Consider the following 22357-nt stretch of genomic DNA (forward strand, 5'->3'; position numbering starts at 1 on the left):
AGCATCAGCTAAAATGAAGCTCTGTTGATGTGTTTTGCTTTCTTCAGGATATATTCAACTGATGATTAGAAATTGGACAGAGGTATTCTTGCTATATATTCACTTGCCAAAGTTTAGCAAAGCATCACCAGGCAGCATTGGCTGTCATGCTCTGATGACCATATATTACTGGAGAAAACTGTCCACCTTCTCACTTCAGCCAATAATGCCTGAGTTCTGCATAAATACAAAAAGAAAGAAATAGAAATCTGTGGAAATAACCCCAGGGAACAGGGTGGATCCTTCTTGCTATTTACTGTGTCTTCTGACCGAAATGAGGAAGGAACATGCTAAACAACTTATTCTCCCAATTCCCTCTGAGATGTAGGATGAAGCTTTCAGTCTTGTTTTATAGGTAAGTGACTTAAGATCAGTACGATCAGTGCCCAGGGCACATAAGGAATTGATGGCAGAGTAGACGAACTAGTTTCTCCAAATGCTTTCCCAGCACCCTTCCACTGGGGGACTCTCCATGGCTGCACAGGAATCTGTAACGGATGGTCTCCAGTTTGCAATGTTTGGTAACTGCAATTATCTGTATAAACTGACTGGCATCTGCTGGTTTTCAGGGTTGAGAGGTGATGTGGTTAGTCCTGGTAGTGTCAGGTTTGGCCAAAATGGGCAGCTGCCTACTTCTATGGACTGAGCTCTCATTGCTGCTGCTCCTCCTGTGGGGGTAGACAGAAAAAGGGGTGTAGGGAAGTCAGGATAGATGAAGTGCGCCTTGCTGTTTCAGGGACAACCGTTCCTGATACCAGGAGTAAGCCCTGCTCTCCAAATCCGCCCTTTCCCTGGTCTACTTCTGTCTCAGTTATTCCCCACTCTTCATGGTAGGAGAACACCCACTGCTGTGTTAGCAGCCCGCGAGGCACAGGAGTGGGATGGAAGACTGCTATAAGAAAGGAAAGAGGATTGTGGAGGAGATGGGATGGGCTGGTGGTGACTCCAAGGAAATGGTGGTAGGGTCTGGGAGGGGTTTGTCTCATCTTCCTTTCTCATCACCTCTGGAGAAGCTGTCTGCACGGGGTGGATCACTGGAGGCTTTCTGAATCAATATGGCATTTAGCATCTTCTTTTTTAGGTCTTTCCAGTCAGCAGATGAAATTCTGAAGTTCTCCATTCAATGGTTATCCATTTCTTCCCAAAGTTTTATCTCGTTCCATTTTTCACATGACCACAGGTGCCAATGAAAGGCACGGGATGCTAAATTATATATATTTGCTATGACAGAGCTTGTGCCAGCACTGAGCACTGACAATGCACATTACAGTTCAGCTCATGTATTTCTGATGGCACATTTTACAGTGCTATATATAAAGTTGTTATGGCATCTATTATTCACTGCCAATACAGTTCAAGTTAAAATAGGTTTTATATAACAGTTCAAAGCAATATTTTAAGAAATAACACTTGTGTCAAGGCTCCTGTGTCCTACCAGATTTTGACATTTCCAAGTAATAAAGATCTTTATCCAAAATGTAAGGTTTTGGCGAGACATCTCCCTTGCAGACTTCTCTATTTTTAATCTGCAAGCAATAGCAAAAGAAGCACATTTAAATAAAATGAACAGCCAGCTGAACTTTTGACATGGCTGTTATCTTTCTAGGTGGAAACTGTGAACGCTGAAAAGTGCCTCAAGGGATGTTCATGACAGAGAACAATGTCCCATTAACCTGAACCTCTGAAGAGATTCTGGAGATGTGGAAAACACACAAGTGGGAAAGAGTCATTGGAACATTAAGAAGATGTCTATTATGGGCACAATTTTATATCTGTTTTTCAGGACACAAGACAGGAGAAGAATTTATTTCCTCATTTCTTTAGCAATAAAAAGGTTTTATATCTGTTCTTGCAAAAAGGGAAAATTCAATGTCTCTTAAAAAAAAGGGCCCATTACTGGTACCAGCACCATGAGCTTCTCCAAAGTTGTGTACTAATCAGTGTGGCCCAGAAGATACGATGTTCTGTGCTGCTTAAGATCTACATGTTTCTGGTCCTAGGTATGCAGAAACGTAAAAATCCCAGCAAGATCAATCTACTTGCATAAGATAAGTTTTGCACAGCTCTATTCTTCATTCTGGTCCCCAAAGAGCAAAGGAGAACAAATGCTGTACGTCAATTTGGCAATAAATTTAGTTTATTAGTTGTGTTTGACAGTTAGGAATAATGTTTCCTTTTAACGTTCTTGGTTACTTTGTGGTTTTGAAAACATACTGGAAAAAAGTTGTAAGGGTGACTATGAGCTCAGTGAGTCCCTTCTCTGTATACCCACAACTTCTAATGAAATCAGGGAAGTTTTAATGTGGAAGATGAGTCCTTTCACAAGAAATATGTTCAAGTGGGTCAACAAACAGAAAAACAAAACCCAGTGAAAATGATGATTTAAAAGCACCATCTGCTTATTCAAATGCAGCTGGGGAGAAGTATGATGCAGTCCAAAAATCCATTTCATTTTCATTATATTTCTTTCAAAAGAGATGTTAAATAAAATACTATTGGTCCTAAATGTTTTTCTCCTGAGGAGAAATGTTAAAGCTACATTTGAAATAATGCTTGTGGAATGCAGTCCTCCTTACAGGCTGAACATGGATCTCGGATAGCAAAGCAAAATGGATGCAGGAGACAGGGAACAAACAGGTAAAAAGAAAGTGCACACATTCTTGGGAAGCAGAAGGCTGAACAACATTAACTGCTTAAGTTGAATAAGTAACTGCAGAAGTTAAATAAGTTATTCCGAGGTAAATTTATATTAGGCAGAACGGTTTACAGGATCTACCAAATCAATAGATACGCAACCTGCATGATACGTGAGTGTTGTATTTATTTCGAAGTTATGTAGGGCTGGGACTGGATTCACTTAACTTGCCTGAATTACCCCACCATGGCCATGTGCTCCAGTGTGGCGTGATGCAGAGATATGTGGCACAGAAATAGGATTTAACCAGCAAAATAAAGATCTCTCTAAGGAGACGTGACTAAATCTCTTTATTTTCCAAAGTTGGCGTGCTTGAGGCTGGCTTGGGGTTTATCATTCTCCACTGCCAAAGGGGAAAACACTAAACGTGTTCTTTTTCCGGGGAGGACAGGGGACAACATAAAGAAGGAAAGAAAAAGGCAGTGACTATATTTCAAACAAAAGGATCGCAACAATATCCTTTGTGTCCACAACACCATTTCAGAAATGCCTTTGCTACCATCCTTCTTGAACATCAAACTGCAGGAACATCCCAAAATACACATTTTCTTGTAACAAAGTTTCCTAGAGTTTGTCCTGGTGGACGCAAAGACATTCCTCAAGCGTGAAAGGACAATTCACACCCAAGGATACCCAGTGTGAGAATATTCTTTAAGAATTTTGTCCCTCATAATGCACGCAAGTCCACAAAGCTCTATCATCTCTATTCAGCAAACCGTAACAGAAATTAGACATACAGTAACCTCAACCAACTCCCGTAAAAATATCAAAATTTCTTACTTACAGTGTTGAATCATATGTAGCTATCACTGTTTGCAAACAGAGGTCAAAGCCTCAAAGCACCAGTCTACAGCGGGAACATTTGTCCCCTTTTTGCACTGTTAACTTAATCACAATTCCTGCTATACTACAACAAAAATCTATTCTGATAAAATTAGCTGAATCCAATTAAAGGACAAAGTATAGTCCTTAATTAAATGTTCTGATTATTCTGAAGCCCTCTTTTTTTGCTTCATCTTGAGTTTAGGCCTGTAAAGCATACAAATTAGAAAGATTTAAAATGTTTTGGTTTTACTCATTTATTGCTTAAATTTGAGTAACAAGAGTTTCCCAAAAGCATAAAAAGAGAAGTAGAAAAAGAAAAATGTGGGATGTTTAACTTATTCAGACCTCTTTTTGTTCCTTTTTTTCATATTTTATTTATAGCACTTCTAAAAAAAAGGGAATAAAAATAGTATGTCTTTTAACTACATTAAGAACATTCAAATACTTTGATAAAGCAAAAATATTGAATTATTTGAAAAAGTTAACAAGTTATTTCCTTTCATCTACCTATTATTCTCTCTAGTGGTAAAGCTGAATATTTTCTGTCTGTGACAAATTCCAGCTTTAAGTTTGCATGCACCAAGAAAGTTGTTTTGCTGCAGAACCAAGCTCAATTAAACTATCTCGCTACCAACTCTGTTATGGAAGACTCACTGAAAAAAATAAACCCCAAACATTAGCCCATGAGAATTAATTGATTCTTGTTCTTTCATTACAGGTCATATGGATTTCTAATTCTTCCTTCTGCCACTGATTTCCATTTTTAGAAACACTTGATAATCTCTCCCACTTCTAGTGATACTGTACTGGCAGGAATGTAAATCAGCATTTTCTTCATCATGTTGAGCAACGCACAACACAAGGGATCTGCACTTCCAGCTCACAAGCCCACGAATGGAGAAAGTTACTGACCTCAATCTGCTGAATGGCCTCTTCCCGCTGACGGATGGCCTCCAGGTCCTCTTCTGTGATTTCTGAGAGCAAGGCTTGATCCTGGCTCTGGTTCTGCCACATGCCATCTCCTCCGTTAAAGATCTTCTCATCATCAGGTAGGTCAGAGAAGGGGGCCCTGGGGCTCTGCTGAGATGGGAGAATGGAAAGAAATCAAAGGGAGTGTAAATGTTGTCCAGTTTTAAACAGCCTTCTTATGGGAAAAGAAAATATTAATACAATAGATCACGTAAACAGTGGTGAAAAGGTGAAGAGTAAGCTACATGAAAGGAAACATATCGAGTCTTGAAAGAAGTGTTAGGACCTGAAGCCAGATCTCCGGAGCTACATTTGAGCCGCAGCAACCAAATTCAATTTTCCAACAGTTCTGGCAGAACAAAACATTTACATGCATCTGAAAAAATTACACATTTCCCTTGTTGATTTTCCTGCAAATTCTTCTGGAATTAGATACTTTCTCAGGCAGACATAAAGCCTATGCATTTGTCTTGAAGACTTTATGATCCAACTTGCAACATTCAACATACCAAAGGATCCTACCTTGTCTGCTTTAGAGATAAACTAAATACAGCTAAAAAAAGGGAAAATTATTGTAGTAATGTGACTTCAGAGTCATCAGTTTGTGCTACTCACAGTTACACTGTATTCATTCTATAGAGTGTATCTGATCTTGCTGACACATCAGATACCATTTTCTAGGTAGCTAAATATTCATACTGCCTTTGGGAGCTGTGCTTGTATTCAGATCCAGATTTTAAGAGCCTGTTCATGATCCAGCTGCATCTACACTGCAGGCAGGGGCAGAGGCTTAACAGGGTCTTCTCCTTCCAGCCTATAGCTTCTGTGCCCATAGAGATGTTCGGTTCAGCCTAGACTGGGCTCCGAGAATGAACTGACACAAGGTTGGTTTGGAGAATCAGGAGGCTACGCTGAAGTTCTAAACTAACAGGCACTGCTGAAGACTCCAATCCTACAACCGCATGAGTATTTCACTTCAAACAATGCACGTGGTCCTTTAAACTGGCCTCGAGCTGAGCTTTGACTCCTAATCAAAACTTACAATAAAAAAGCAATCCAAGTGCTTCTGAAAGAAGAAATGGCAGTCGCTACAGCACATTCTTGACCTAAGTGTCCCCAAAGTCTCTGAAAGCTACAGGAGAAAACAAGCACAAGAATTCAGGGGGACGTTCAGTTCTCTGAATCTGGGCTTATCTGAAGCACAAACCCTGAGGCTTTTCAATGATTTCTGCCTGAGAAATAAAGGCCTTTGCTGTCTTGCTGTGGCTGTTTTTAAAGATCTGTAATGCCCTGAATTCCCACAGGGTGACTAAGAAGCAAGGCCATTGGCAGTGGCTGGAAGGGCACAGAAGGACTGGAGAACTGGAAGGACTAGGAGGACTGAACTGGAAGTTGCAGTGGAAACAATGCCAAATCACAACAGCCAGAATGAGAAGCCTAACCAAGTATGCATGAGGGAGGCAGGGGAATGAGAAAAAAAAAGTCACTTATAATGTGTTTTACTTCTTGTTTTTTTGCTTAGAGATCTGCCTTGGAGGAACTGTGAAGGAGGTGTAGAGAAAATGGGTAATATTTAACTCTTGCAATCACATTTAGACACTCTAGCTGGTTAGATTTTGAAGAATATCAAGCATCTGGAAATGCTTATTTAACGCTTTAACACTTCTTTAATTCTTTAAAAAGTGTATAATTTCTGCATTTAGAAACTAAAGAATTTTTGCAGTTGCATAAACCTAGACTTTGCCTTACAAAATTAATTCATTATTATTATCACCATCATCTAGCTGCAGACAAGGAAAATTATACAATGTGATGAAGGGAGTGGGGTGATGGAAGAAGCAGAGGCATACAGAAAAATCGGCAGCAAAAAATGAAGTATCTTTAAAAAATATAAACAGAATTATTAAAAACTTTGACATTAATGTCATACTTTGTTTCACCTTCTGCTTCCCTGGGATCTGTTATCTACAGAGAAAGGGTGTGTTACAGGAAGAAAATAATCATTTAAAATTAGGTTAAAAATTCATTTACACTTTAAAAGACACATTTTAATAGGATTAAGATACTCTGGGGGTGTTTTATTCACTAATTATTACGTGCCTTGGACACTAACTTACCTGGTAGAGTGTTTCAGTGCCAAAAGCATGTATTAATGGACTCAAGAAAAAAACCCTTGGAGTATTCTAATGCCTCATTTATAGTGACAGAGGTGTCCTCTCATCTTCACCAGTGGCCTAACTGTGACATGCAGAGGCAGTTATACTGCACAACGCTAAGTAGGCTGGAAGAGCCCAAGCGTCTGCCCTCTGAAGACACAGGAAAACAGCGATCTAATGAAATTCTTGTACTACGGTCACAGCAAGGACACTGTGCCACGGACCTGGCACATGAATGGCCACTTAAAGCCATGCTTTCCTACGCAGATACGCATTTCAATTGGAAGATAATAAATTCACAAGTTTTCAAATGTTTTCTCTTCTGATGTGGAAGCACAGGATTAACAGGAGAGCTGGCAATACAGCAACCAACTTTCCAAATTATATTAGTCCATGTAATACCACAGCTGTATCACAAATATGCTTGATCTTGGCCTGCGTCAACTCTATTAGTAATCCCCACTTGTTGGTCCTGGTATCTGTAAGTAACTTGCCCCCCCAAATAATCCAGATAGATAGTGCAATGCAGGTGATGCTGCTCAGTCATCTCTTACAAAAGCCGGCTATTCCTGTGTTTAAATAGATAATGGTCTAGACACAGATGTTTTTCTCTAAACAAAGTAGTGGCTTAAGTTAATTTCAGAGCTGCTGAAGGCAATTACATGAGTTTTTATCCTTAACATCTTTTGAGAAAATCAAACCACGGCTGCTGAATGAGTGAGTAAATCAGGAAACAACAGGAGGCGGGGGGGTGAAATTGCCTTCCAGACATAAAAATGGCTCCATAGTAACCTTAAATATAGTCACCATGACCTGCTATCAGGGTATGTATGGTGGCTGGCTGTGCTAACAAATTAAAAGTGATTTTGTGTTTGTTGATGATACAGAGCCCCTCATTTCTGTGATAAAGCGAACAAATCCTAGATTCAAAAGTGTGAAGAAATCTAATGACTTTTAATACTTCTGACTGAAAACTGCTTATAGCTTGGTTTATCAGTTGTCTCTGTTCCCTTTGAGTTGTGTTCATTGCCATGTCTGACAAAATATTTTATTTATAGCAAGAAAAGATACGATGGAGGGCACTCTCTGAGCCTCCACAGATAAAGTTCCTTTTGACAATGCACTGGAAGGGGCCATAACTCCCTATACAGGCATTTCCACACTAAATTTGATTTAGTGCCAAATTTTATGCCCTGTGAATCTCTGTGTAATTTTCTGTTGGATTCCCTTTCATAAATTGTTAATTGGATGTGTTTGAAGTTGTTCTTTTGTTGAAATTTGCCTATGGCAGATTTTTGTCAAGATGTATCTATAAACCAAAGTCTGCCTGTGAAAAAAAAGATAGGAGAGAAAAAGTTGACTATATCTGATATGCTCAGTAGTTGTTTTAAAATTAAATTCTTAGGACTGAGGGTCATACTATGCTGTTATTCATCACATCTGAAAAATTATGCCCAGGCACAACATTTTTTCTGTTGGATAAGATCTTTTCACTAGGATAAAATCGTTGCTGCTTACAACTACACTTTTTTATCAGATTTATTCTACCAATGGGGAGATGCTATACACAGCTGCCGGTAGAGAAAAGGAGAAAAAAAAATAAAATAAAAAAAGGTTTTATCTGGATGGTGGCAACTTCTGCCAGTATCTGTACTTTACCAGCAGTAAAATCTTTGCATCAGAAGTTGCATGTCTGAGACCCCTCCAGAGATGACCCCCTCGCAGCCCTGTGCCTGCCTCACTCCCCATTTGTATATTAGAAGGGACAGAAAAGGAGCATTAACACACACAAATTCTTCTCCCTGTACACAGCAATATCACAAGTCTTACAACCCATGTCACAAAAAATCACCAGGCAAGGGACTGAAATGACCTCTCTTCTAGTTCCCATAAGGTCTTTATTCCACCCAGAAGCAGAAACATAATAGAACATCAACAAGCCTTCACGGTTTATCTTCAGAGATTTAGGGAATCTCCTGTAGCAGCAAGATGTGTGCTGGTGCCGTGTCAGTCCTGTAGCTCCCTTTTACATCTCTAACTTTAACGATGCCATTTCTGATTGCTCATTACAAGGTTGTTCCCTTATCAGAAATTAAAGACACAAACTGTTGACTGGAGATGGATGAGAAATGGCTCTTACTACCAGTGAAATGTTTAGTGATTTCAAAGGAAAATTTCTTTTCCACACCTCATCAAAACCTGAAGATATAGAGAAAAATTATACGACAGAGAGAAAGAGGGAGACACACACATACACTTCCTCCAGCTCAGGTTAGTTACAAGTCAGATAATTAAGGTGCCCAATGTCACCTGCAATAAGATGAGCCTCTCACAGTCTCTCCAAAAAGAACTGTAAAAGTTGATGTAAATAATTAAGATTTAGTGGAGCTGGATTTACAGACTCTCTCCACCAGATGAATGACATACTACTGGGACAGGAGGAGGAAGGGCTGAGGAAGACATTCACGCACTTCTACCTTTAACTTTGGTGTGAAGGCAGTTGAAAAGGAGACTTACGTGAGCTCAGTGCCTGAAATTAGACAATGTGAACCCCTTTCTACACCATCTCCATCCACTCCAACTTCAGCCAGGAGTCGTGTCCTGGAGAGGAGGGTTTCATTTCTGACCGTGTGTGAAAACATGAGAAGAGGATACAAACGGAGTATCTTAGGATGGATGCCACGGAGCCATTGGTACCGTCAAAGTGGGGAAGGTGGATCTCCTAACTGGACTGAAAACCTAATTCTGGAGACTAAGAAGGAACACAAGTTCCTTCTTTTCTGACTACTTCTGCACTCGCATGCACATTTCAAGCCGTTAGAGCTGTCCTCGTCATCACTTGGCTGTAAGACACTTGAGACCGTCTTTGATATGCACAGCACGGTTCACAAATTCATTGTTACCTCCCAATTTATATGAGCACAGGTAAAAGAAGTCTCACTCACATAAGCTAATTTTGTACTGCATACTGCAGCTTGTTCCAAGGAAATCTTCTGCAACCATGAAAATAGAGTATTTTAGAGGTCTTACATGACTCAGGTAGTAAAGCAAGGAAGGCTGCTCCCTCTTCTCCAATCTCCAGAAGCCTTCTCCACCTCTAGCAGGGATACGGCCAGCTCAAGCAGTAATCAACACACCTCCCACAAACTATCACATCTCCTTGGGTAACATTTTGGCTCTGGCTTTCAAACAAAATGCAAATGCAGAGATGTTTATCTCTTGCTTTATAGTATGTATAGACATATAAACAGCCAGCCTACACTTTATGAGGATATCCTATTCTCACTAGCATCCAAGCTTAGAGATTCACGTTTTATTGCATGTAGAATAATGAGGCCGGAGTGCCTGCATTAAAGATCAATAAAATACTTTACATGGAGGGCCACTGTGCAGAATACTGCTGTAGTTATGCTGCCTGCCTGTGCCTGACACATTTTTAATAGCATGTTGGCACTGCAAGCTGTCCAGGACAAAAATGGCATGGAGCAGCCAGTTTGGCCTGCCTATCGACAACGTACAGCTAGGTTAAGAAGACAGATAAATCGGATTAGATGATCTTTCTCAAACCATGCTTCCAAAACAACTAACCTTGCAGACTCAATGAGATTTAGAGCTGTATCTCGCCAAGCAAAAGCCCAAAGCAATTACAGGTAGAAAGGCCTCAGGCAGGCAAAGAACAAGCAGCCTGGGACTTCTAAATCTTTTAGAGGAGTGAAATAGTGATATTACAACTTTGCATTATCTTTCACAGAGAAGATCAGAGCAGTGATTGGTAATCTGAGCTCTGTTATCTTACGGCAATCACAAATTAACCATTGCTTGCTCTTCCTTTTCACTCAAACATGGGTGCCTTTAAAACTACCGTAACAAGGACAACTTTTAAGTAGAATATTTTCAATCTTTCCTGCATGCACCACTAACATGGGCAAATACAGAAATCCATTCAGCATTTTCTTCAAGTTATGTAAATTTGATTACCCTGCACCAATGTAGCATGAGAAAAAACAGTATGGGGAAATTAGCATAAAGGGAAGGGTTGAAGTGCATTTTTATTTAAATTAACTAGAATCTCTCATGTGTTTCTGTCTTCATTCTTGATCAAGTTGTTTACTTTTGAATGATGTAAACCTGAAATCGAGCAAGAAAATCACCATTTCTACCAGCTTCCTGCTACGGAATCTGCAAGAAATTAGTAATTTTAGGGAAAATGTAATAGCAGAAACTATTTCGCTACTTCGCTTTTCAGCATTTATAAATTTAATCGTTCAAGTCTCTGCAGTCATGAAGACTAAGAAAATCCATTTAGTTTCCTGGAACTAGAAGGGACTTAGTAACAGAGTACCTAGTTCACACCTCCTACTGATTTTTCGTCTTTATTTTTCCTTTAAGACTTTATTACTTCACCAAATTCATTCTGAGCAATCCTGACCTCATCACCTAAGGCTGCTCTAGTTCAGAGTCGATCTTACTGAACTCAGGGTGAGAGAATTAAATGACATGTCTGTGGTAGATGAAAAAAAAAAGAAAATAAGCCAGGGGCCTGAGGTTTAGCTCTCTGACAACCAATGTGCTTTTAAGAAGCACAGCATATTTTCACCCCAAGGTGAAGACCAAATTTAGGAGGAATGCCCTTCCTACCAGGCTTAGATGGTGGGGTTGAAACTGATATTTTGCTCATGGAGATCATCAGCTTCTAGGGCAAACTTCAGTTGATTGTGAGGGCTACATTTTGTCATGTATTTTTACCCTGCACAATTTTTACAGATGCCCCATAAGGGAAGGAAGGGGCAGTTTGTCCTATTCCTATTTCCAGCTCTTCTCCTTTTTTTCCTCTTCATTTGGCAACTTTATCTACCATGCAAATATATGGTCCTGTGGTGATGTGAGCGAAATGAAACAGCAACAGTGAAAAGAGGTATAAATTTCCCCTCTCTGTAATCTAAAATCCTTTCCTTTTCAAACCCATTTCATTGAATGACTTAAATCTGATTGCACATGCCTACACCCATCCTTCTCAAAGCCAACTGCCTGTGCTATCACCAGCTTTAGGTGGCATCTCTATACATGCAAAGCAAGTGGATAAACATTCCTTTAAGATTGTCATGAAGGAGAGAGCATTCACTGGTATTTTTACAGCAACGCATCGCATTCCTAAAGCTGTTCCTGCCCTTTCCTAGCTGTCTGAATTATATTCTCATAATTCTCTGTCTCTGCACAACTCTGCTGCTGGCACAATGTTTTGGCTGGCACTGCTGTCTGAGAGCTGTATTGTACGTCGTCACTAGATCCTGATGCTAAGCAGAAAATTCCCCTGCTCACAGCTCCCTCGCTGAACATCTGAAGCACCCAGCATTTGTGTAAATGGACCACGCTTGCGAGAGCTCACAGACACATCAAGACTGTCTAGAAAGGACCGCGTTGTCTCTGCCTCCTGACGTACGTGCCGCACAGCTGGTGAGCACGTTCCTGCTGGAAAGGCAAAACAAGAAGGAGAATGAGTCACTCGTTAACACCCATCTAGTGCAAGAAAAAAAAGTGAGAAGTCTTTCTCCTGGGTTCATGTGGAGGCAAGAGCCAAAGTCAGCTTGATTTCCTGCAGCAGAGACAACCCCTAGTCGGGGCACAGTGCCACGCTGTAATGTGGAGCAGCGGAAAAGTAGGAAGATGCTGGAAATAAAAAGTATGTCTTTTTTCTTTCAAGAAATTGACTGCTTTTGTATTTTGTATTTTGCTTTTGGAGTGCTCAGCCACTTTTTTTCAGAAACATGGTTGACTTCCACAAAACCTCTTTGGCATCAATCTTTTAATCTCTTTTGGTTGCTGGCCTTTGGCAGGGTTTCAGCAGACTGCTCAGTGACCAAGCAAATGTTCACAGCCTGGGACTGAAGAACACTCTCATTTAGTGACTGCTCGACAAAATATCTGCCCATTTTACAGCCCCTGCACTGTCTACGTCCACAAAACCTCAGCTACTGCCCAAAAGCTTGATCCCAAATCAGGACAAAAATCAGAGGCAGCTTTTCGCCACTTATCCGGAGGAGCTTTGCTAAGCCTTGTCAGGGTAGGTGGTCAGTTAATGAGGATGGGGATGGGGAGACAAGACAAGGTTCCTGCCTCTTTGTGGGAGTGGGGTCCACCTTTGTGGGAGAGGAGGAGAAAAGTGGGGCTTGAGCTTTGAGCGGCAGGATGGGACAGCACCCATTCAACCCACCAGCACTTCTGGCACCATCCACAGAAAAGCCCCATCTCAAATAATACCAACATTGTACTGAGAAATCAGCAAGAAGCTGCAGCACAGAAATGACTAGCTGTGCACTGGGACAACAGCAGTGCCTCTGCAGGAAAACATAACCTATTTTCACTTACAGGCTTTTCTCAGCAGCCTTCTATTATCCATCAGATTTCAACATGAGGCATCAAGACATAAATGGTCTGTCTTCTATCTCAAAGGATCCTCAGACCTGTGGTCCACTTCACAGCAAATTTTTTTCAGCACTAACTCAGAACAAAACACAGGGGTTGTCATGGTCAGGTAACCTGAAAACATAAAGTCAAAGTGATTTACTCAAAATGATTAAGCAAGAGAGTCAGAGCCAGGCAGAGTCCATCTGAGTAATTAACTGGTGACTCCCATGTGGTGTCTCCACCTGAGCAAACAACCTCTCAATAGAAAGAAAACCAAGTCCGTGGAGTCTAGGTCAGGATTCGTCCCATCTGAAGAAGGCACTCCAAGCAAAGTGTGAAGTCAGCAGCGCACACTGCATGGCATGGTGTCAGCAGTGAAACCAAACGGATCAAAACCAGAAGTTGGGAAGTTCAACATGCAAGTGCCTTTGACAGACCCTTCACATGTGCCCAGCAGTGATGGGAGAAGAGGGAACAAAAGTTCACACTTCCTTGATGCCATGTAAACCTCTTTTTTTTTTTTTTAATTTACCTGTAAATTTGCTACAGTAAAGCCTATTGATCCAAGCCTGATTGCAGGCAGCTGCTTGTTAAGTATTACACTGATACTATACACAAACCCTTAATTGTTTTTCTTCAGGACATTTTTGGTTTTAATTAAAATACAAACAAATGTAATAAAAATGTTAAAAAGATACAAAATGACAGACATCTGCAGTGAAACAAGAGACACCAACTGAATCGAAATGAAAATATTGAAAATCCAATTTGGAACTATCTAGCAGCACTGCTATACAAGAAGCTGTCAGGGATCAGTGACATGATCTGTGGTCAACCTCTGGCGAACCCATTCACCATGGCCAGACAGCACGTAAAGGGCTCACCCTAGCTTCTCTTTTCAACATATTCGATGAAAACTTTCTATCTCTAGGGAGATCTAGTTAGACTGAGCTTTTTGATTAAAACTGACCAGAACTGAAGCTGTCATAAGCACCTCAAATAAAATGAGATTTAGGAAAGCAAAACTACCGTGAAGATGATGGAGGAAGTAATCGTTAACACAGACTGGGTAATTATGTTGGGTTACTTCCCAAAACAGGTAGAATTGAAGATTTGCCTGCCTTTTTTCTATGGTCCCTTTTTAGATTATTTAACGAAGGATAAATCCAGGCACTTAGTTTTTGTGAAAGCTCCTTATCCCACATCAGTTATACATGCAGGTGACCTGAAAAACAGGAGGACGGATGTTTCTCCACTGGTTTTGCTAGAGATGGACTTGGGAGCAATCACAAAGCCCATCCTGCTAGGAAAGCCATGAAGACAATCCCAACATAGCCTGAGTGGGTTGTGTTTTCAGCCAGCTCAGCTGGATCTGGAAGAGCACATCTTATTATAGAGGTTCTGCTGTTCCTCTTGGGTCAAAAAAATAACCAATGCCAGGAAAGAACAGTCTTTTGGGGCTTTTCCTTAAACTTAGATAACAAAATAGGTCTTTAGCAAGACCAACCAGCTTTTTTCAATGTTACTTGCTGTTTCTGTGTGCTGCAATCAAGAATTGCTTAGGGAGCAAGTTCTTTGGTCTCTCTTAGTGACATATCTTCTTGAGCTAATAAGGCGTGTGCTGCAAGTGTATAAACTAACAAACAGAAATTCTTTTTATTACCTCCCCATGCTTCGTACCAAACTTGGTTGTGTTTTTTTTTTTTTTACTTTGCCTCCAAACATGATGTGTTCCGGCTCACGGGACACAATCATCCAACTGGCAATGCTGGGAGAAAAGGAAGATACTTGGAAATTAGCATTTGATTCTAGTAGTATATTCTTAAGTGTATAATTATGGCAGAGTACTGCGCAGCAGAGCCTAGTTAGACAGGGACTTCTGCAATCAAAAGGTCTGTAGCATTTGTTCATAAAGTGATACATTCAGTGAAATAAAGATCATATTTTCAACTAAATTGGTGAAATGGCTGCTGTCCCTCTAAGAGTGCTCCCTCTAAAGTCCAGAAACGTCAATGGAGACTTTCCCAGTGACCATTCCTCCTACCTGTCCTAGACATCCATGCAGGAGGGGATGAGTCTGGTTCTTTCTCCTGACCAGCGATCGTGCCTGTCTAACATAGTCTAATCTCCCAATCTGTAAATAACCTTAAAAAAAAAAATGTTTAATTGAAGGGAATTAATGTTTGCCCTGGTTTCTGTGTGCTGTGACAGCAAGGAGTGACAAGGATCAGAGGACACTGTTTTACTGGAAGTATTTAACAACTAGTAAACTTTATCTGGAGGATATGACCTTCAATCTCAAGAAAAAGGAAGAGTGACAACTTGAATTTCAAGTCAAGTGAAGTCAGGATATTTACTGGTTTAAAGAAAACCACAAGAACAGCAGCAAAAAGATTATATTCTTCCTCAAGGGTAATGATACAGGTATACGGATCTAGACAATGTCTCAAGAAAGAGAAACTAAAGATATTAGGTAAATTTAGTCACAGATGCATATTTGTGACCAAAATGCCTGCGAAGTGAAATAATAAAAAGGGGAAGTGTAAACACTGTTAAAGGGAACAAAATCTTGTTTCTGAATTAGTTTGTCCAGGGAGAATGAAATAGGAAGAATTCGGCAGTTTGCTAATTTATCCTGTATGAGTTCTTTATGGGGCAAGACGAAGTGAATTTAACCTTCCAAACAGTGACAAGAAATAGGAAGTGCCAGCAAAGGAAAGCAATGCAGACCAGCTTTATTATCCTCATGTGCTCCATGCCGTCTCTGTGATATACGTTTACAGAGATGCTAACCTTTCTTTAGCTCAAGCGTTCAGTCCCATACCGCACGGTTAGCATACAGGCTTGATGAAGGCTTTCATGAGGATTGAAAAGCTACCTAAAATGTTTGCAAAATAAAACATTCAGGGAAAGGATTAAGATTAAAAAATGCTGAAAGGTTTTCAGCTCAGCGCTTCCAGAACGGGACATGTAACAAAATTGTCCAAAAATCTGTGCATTTTTCCAGTTAACATCAGGACAATGTCTTAACTGTGTCAGAGGCAGGAGAGGCCACAGATAAATATGCAGATAATTTCCACCACACATTTTTATTGGACTATTATTATTATTTATTTTACTTATGTTTTAACTGTGCTATTGACTTTCCAAACTGATGGGGCATTAACCATCCACACAACTGTTTTTTATTAGCTTTAGCACTTAACCTACATGTTTCTTTCCTAACATCAGGCCATTCTGACTTCTATCATTTAACATGGTGAATAATTCACCTGGTCTTCATTTGTATTTTCACCTTGAAAGTATTTATAGACTGTAATCATGTCTCTATTGATACTTTCTTCTAGACTACTTAATTTAGCTCCCTCATTTTCTCATCTGATGTTTATAGACTATATACCTCATGTTATTTTACTTGCCCTGTTCGTATTCTTTTTTATTCTCTCTGTATATACCAATACCCTTCCCAAGCCATAAACTCCAGGACTTCATTGCTTGTGCCATAAAAATACATTTCTGTTGGAGACTTTCACCCAAACACAGGGGGAATTTTGTCACATGTTAAAGTCTGCTCTGAAAACTGATGTATGGGGCTTTGGTTGGTTGGTTGATTGGTTGCCTCCTGGTAATTTTCCAAACTATTCGACCTAGTCTCAGAGGACTCAAATATGGACTTTTTCTATTCCTACAGTAATAAAGGAAAAATGAACTGATTCTGAAATGCTAGTACATACTCACTGAATTAAAATCATATTTCACCCCCCAAAATAGACCTCTGGCTCCAAACCCACGCTGGAATAGGATCCTCTCAGTGGAAAGATGACAGCTTTCTGCTATTCCTTTGAAGACTAGATTACACCTCAAGCTTCATAATGCCTTATGAAATAACTACTTATTACACAAAATGTTCTCTTTTTTTTTTACTTACTCCTTTTGGAAATCAGGATCTACAGCCTCAGCAATGAGCTGCTCCAGGTCATACAGCACACTTGCAGGCAGCGGCGCACACTATTTTCTAGTATGTAACATATTGTTTCTCGGTGCTCCTTTGTGTGTGTGTGGAGACGAGCTTTTCATCACATAACCTAAGACTTTGCACTGCACAAGACGCTCCTCACTAACACCTATGGGTGCACGCATGTGTGCAGGCATACCCCCATTGGCACTGTCCCCTCTCTCTGTCCAAGGAGCCACGAATGTTTAGGGGAGAAAGGGAGCACAGTGAACCACAGGAAGGGTGTTTGCAGGGAATTTATTTCATTCTGCTCCCTGTCTACTCAAAACAGTGAAGAGGAGTTCTCCAGTGGGTAGTTCAACTCAATAAAGTTATGTCCTTGCTTCATTTTTTTTGCCTTTTCTCCACTGACTTTTTAAGCAGCTATAAACTGCTAATAGAGCCAAGGAGCTATATGCTGTTAACAGAGTTTCTAAAGTTAGATGCCAGTTTGCCTCATCAGATATCAAGAGTCCCATTCAGAGAAAGAGGGATAAATTAGGCAGATGCTGGTTCATGACTAGAGGTATAGACATGTAAGTGGGATCCCTCTTAACACTAATTTGAGAGGTTTACACAGTAGATATCTTCATTTGAATTCATGAGCCAAATTGAACTGCCAAAAATCCACCTCACCAAGCTTTACGTACCCATACTGGAAGCACTGACCTCCAAGCTCCTTATTAAGACTCCCATTATATTCAGCGGAGACATGGTCAATAAAATCAATGGAGATAAGAGCTGTATCCTCCAGATTAAAAAGATTGACAGCTACTTAACATGAGATTGTGTCGTAGACTATAAAGGGAGCCTTGAATGTCAGGCTCAGAAGTAGAGACCTACACTTCACATGCTCAGGTGTGGCCAAGGGATGCTATCGAAAAAAAGAACAAAGAAAAGAAAACAATACAAAAAACCCACCAAAAACCCCATGGGCTTTTTTTTTTTTTTTCCTAGAGAACAATTCATCCTACTCAGCTCTGATGAGTACACTAAGATGTGTCTATTTCTCTCAACTGATTGTAGAGTCTTGTTGCCTTCAGAGGTAGAAATCTGTACTGTGGAATAATTAACAGACATTCCTTTGGCATGCATGATTTGAGATCCCACTAGATTTATCCAGTACTGGATGAGGACAGTGAGGCAAGACAGATCTGGGGTGGTGCCATAGAACCAGCCTGGATTCCCTCTTCATGGAGAAATCCTGTTTTCCCATACATGGCACATTTAAGAGTAGAAAACATGTTCGCAAATATCTGGTCAGCACAACCAAGAAGTGACAAAACCACCACTGTTTTACCGAAGTGTGGTTTGTTTATTCATGTTTCACGCAGAATGACCTTCTATCTCACCACACAGAAGGCTGAACCATATGAAATGCCAAATTACTTTTGACAAGTTTCCTCCAGCTGGTGAGATCTGGAGGCAACCAGCACCTCCCTCATAGACCAGGTCCTTAATAGACTTAATAATACCATGAGGATATGAAGTGATCTAAGCTATATATTCACACTGCATAAGATCACACTGCATCAAAACTTTGATAGGTCCCGCCGCTATTTGCTGATCCTTAAGGAGCAATGACCCGAACATTAGCACGTCTAGTAAATTGTTCTAATGTGTGCTGAAAGGGGACTAATGGATACAGTAATTGATTGTTTGATGGATAGCTGGGGAGCCCTTTGATTATGAGTTTTTGCTATGGTCCAAGACATTTTCATTCTCCAGTTAACCCAGAGCTGATTGCTCGCATGAATTATCTCCTTCTCTGCCTGCAAATATCATTCTCTTAATAAATATTTCATTAGAAACAAACCAGTGGTGGGGAGAGAGGAGAAAGCGGATGCTCAGTGCTGTGTCTTTTGAAGACATTACGGAACAGACACAGAGATTATCCATGAAATGTGCTGAGGTCAGACAAGAGGTCTTTGCTTCTCCAGGATTTAGTGCTCAGAACAAAGCAAGAGGCAAGAAGAAGCCTGAAGGTCAATTTAAATCAATCAAAGGAGGCCCAATATGGACCAAGAGGGATGTACTGCAGTGGGGAAGCTGCTGTGTTAAAGTTGGCTTCCTCACAAATTCCACCTTCCTCTCTCCCAAGCTCCAGGCTGAGCTTTCATGTTACAACAAGGAGGGACTCTGACCAGGAAAAAGAATATCAGCAAGAAAACAGAGTTATAGTTCCTGGGATTTAGTTGCTGAGGGTTGAATTTTGATCCTAGTGAAGCTTATGGTGCCTCCTCAAAAGTTATTTACCACCTCTATTCAGCTTTATGATATTTAACTGTTTATTCAAAACACTTGTACTGAACCTGTTTGTTTCATTTCAGCTGGTTACTTTTTAGCATGACATACAACTGTACTTTTGAGTTACGAAGGTTGCTACTCTTCTCTCCAAATAAGCTACCCTGTTCTCCTAAAGGACAGTGTAGAAACCAGGCAGAAACAGACCATTTTGACATTCCAACTCCCAATCCCGGATCAACCCTGTTTCATATCCCTTCAAATTTTCAAATATGGAGAGCCATATTTGCAAAGAAGACTTTGGACCTCCACAGGCTCCACTGAGGAGAGGAACTTCATAAACTAAGCTTCAGTCAGAAGTAGTTTGCTACAACATAGAAAGGAGTCACTACACAAGCTAACCCCAATTCGCTTCAGCACCACTTACTTAATATGCTGAAAAGTGCTGCGGTTTTTAAATCCTCTTTCACTGAAAAATTGTTGATGAGCAAAATATATAACGTTCCCTATTACTCTCCACCCTGTGTATGTCCCCTGGGCATTGAGACACTCTTATCTTGTTTTCCTAGCTGTTCCTGGAGCATATGTATATTGTTAGTCTCACAATAGGTATCATTATGTCAATAAGCACAAATTCAACATTAATAGTATGGTTATGGGCAGAAATGCAACTGATCATATCACATGCTATAAAAGGAGTATACATATCAAGGAAATGGCTTCAACGTTCTTCGCTCTCAATTCTTTGCCAAAACTTCTACAAAGGGGAATGGCATGAGCACAAGATTGGGGAAAAGGAGAGAGAGTGACAGCGAAAGAGGGACAACTTATCAAAAAGAGAGCAAGGACCAGCAAGAGTGAATGAAGAACACAGAAGATGCTCGGAAAGGGGGAGTGTGGGACACAGAGGAAAGAAAGCACAGATGTGAATTGAAAGGAAGCCAAAGGCAGATCCGGGATGCTTCTAAAATGGACAGATCTCCCACTCAGGTAAGACAGGGTCTGAGATAGGACCATCTGCAGATCTTCCTCATAGGGAATTAAACCCTCAGTAGTGCTGACATATTTCAGAAGCAAGGATGGGAGAAGGAAGGCAGGGAATCTTTCCGAAACCAGTGTAGCCATTAGGGAAGCCTATGCATTACGGTTGTTGCTCCTTAAGTTATACACAAGCCAACTATTGGGGAGTAAAGTCCACAGTGGTCGAGCAGCAAATCCCATTTACAGACAGAATTCTCTGTCTTCTCCTGGAGAAATATTTGCCAGTAATTTCTGAAGATAAACCAACATCCTGTCTACCTTCTGGAAAGGAAACTTTCTTACCACAGGGGATTCTAGTAATAGAGATAAAAAAATGGGTAAAAGAAAAGCATTGGAAAAAACTCTCTTTCCAGACAAATACTAAACTCTCTAGCGATCTGAGATTGGACTGAATGAGGAAATTATTGGCACAGTTAATGTTGGACATACATTTTCCATACCAAATTGTGGAAGCTGACTGAGTCCATAATATCACTGCATATTTTATCATAATCGTTAGGCTGCACACTGACTTTCTTCACGGAAAGCGCTCTGTGAACCACTGACACTGCCTGCTGAGGGAGGTGACACTTTCCAACAGTAAAGGAGCATCGATCTGGCTCAGCGTTTTAAAGTCCCTGATGGGTTTACATTACCTTTCTGCTGGAGATTTTCTATTTGCTTCCACCACCCATGCTTTTACCCCTGCTGCTGTTTAGCTCAAACACAGCTGTGCTAATATGCCAAAGCCACATATGTAATCCATACCTTTTTCACTTATTTTTGGGTCTCATTTGGCAAACAGAAAGGGATGAGACCAGTCTGATCGTAACTAAGAGACAACCCCTTGAGGTATGTCCTGGACAAGTCTCCTAAGGATGTTGACACTGCTTTAATTTTGTAGGAAACTAGATTTGGCTGAGTTTTACAAAAGGCGCTGAGCATTGGGTACCACCTAAAGTCCCAGCAATTTTTCGGAGAGAAGTCATGTTAGTTCCGTTGTCCTGGATAAGTGTCATCATTGATAACTCCATCCTGCTAACCAAAACATGTCTACTGGATTTTAGTGATGATGGTGGTATTCTTCGTCTCCAGTCTCACCCTGTCATGCAGTGGCAGTGCCCAGTCTGGCACTCCTTAGAAAATGTTGACTTTCTCAGAAAGAAATTTGAGCCCTTCCACCCCGATTTATTCTAAATATGCCTGGTAGGTCTCATGAGTAATGTACCTACACAAAGAGATCTCAGAAAATGTACGGATTGTGCAGGAACATAAATTTTGACTGAAAAGTGATGAATAAAATGCAGAGCAACATCCTCAGATTTTGGGCAAAGAATATATAATCATTCAGTGGTGTTTGCGAAACATGTCAGGCTCTGTCAGGAAGAAGGGATATAAATAAATGTGAGGTAGATACTTTAATAATGCTATTTCATATACATGCAATAATGAACTTTAATTATTTCTTTGGGTTTCTTTATTCTTTATTCAGATGAGTCAAGCCCAGATGTGTAATGAAGCTGATACTGGCATCACAGCATTTTCTTTAGAGGTGGCTGAAAGAGCTCTATGGATCAGCTGCCAAATCATTTCTTCTCCTGTGGGGTTTCCTTCATGCATCTCACCCAGAATTTAATTCCCCCACATATGGCATGAGTGAATCACAGTGCAAGGAATTTTCCTGATGGTAAAGATTTTGCAGACAAGTGGTCTTGTCACATCACTTATCCTGAAATGAAGCCAAAGTCATCTTTATCATACTCAGTGGAGCAACCTGCCAAGAGGAACCAGTTGCCATGGTATGTAAGGAAGTTCATGTATAACTTTGCATTCAGAAACTATGAAAGCTAATTTAGAGCTTATCAGTAACCTTATCACCAAATATTTGCACCAGGGAACAAGGAGATTAATTTGTTTCCTGCTGTGATGCTGGGAATTAACAGAGGATATCAAAAGAAAGCTCTAAGATGTTAAATGTAATGATGTTGGATAAACATGAAATACCTCACT

General features: G+C 40.4%; 1 protein-coding gene across 7 annotated transcripts in view; it reads right to left on the reverse strand.

Annotated features, from left to right (window-relative positions):
* Positions 1-22357, reverse strand: part of TSNARE1 (t-SNARE domain containing 1) — a 482633-nt gene that overhangs the window by 224259 nt on the left and 236017 nt on the right. For all 7 annotated transcript variants that reach the window (XM_069780153.1, XM_069780149.1, XM_069780152.1 and 4 more), the window contains one exon: positions 4472-4639. In XM_069780153.1, coding sequence (XP_069636254.1) covers positions 4472-4639 — 168 coding nt within the window. The remainder of the gene's footprint in view (positions 1-4471; positions 4640-22357) is intronic.

Source organism: Haliaeetus albicilla, chromosome 3 (genome assembly GCF_947461875.1).
Source record: "Haliaeetus albicilla chromosome 3, bHalAlb1.1, whole genome shotgun sequence".
Lineage (NCBI taxonomy): Eukaryota > Metazoa > Chordata > Aves > Accipitriformes > Accipitridae > Haliaeetus > Haliaeetus albicilla.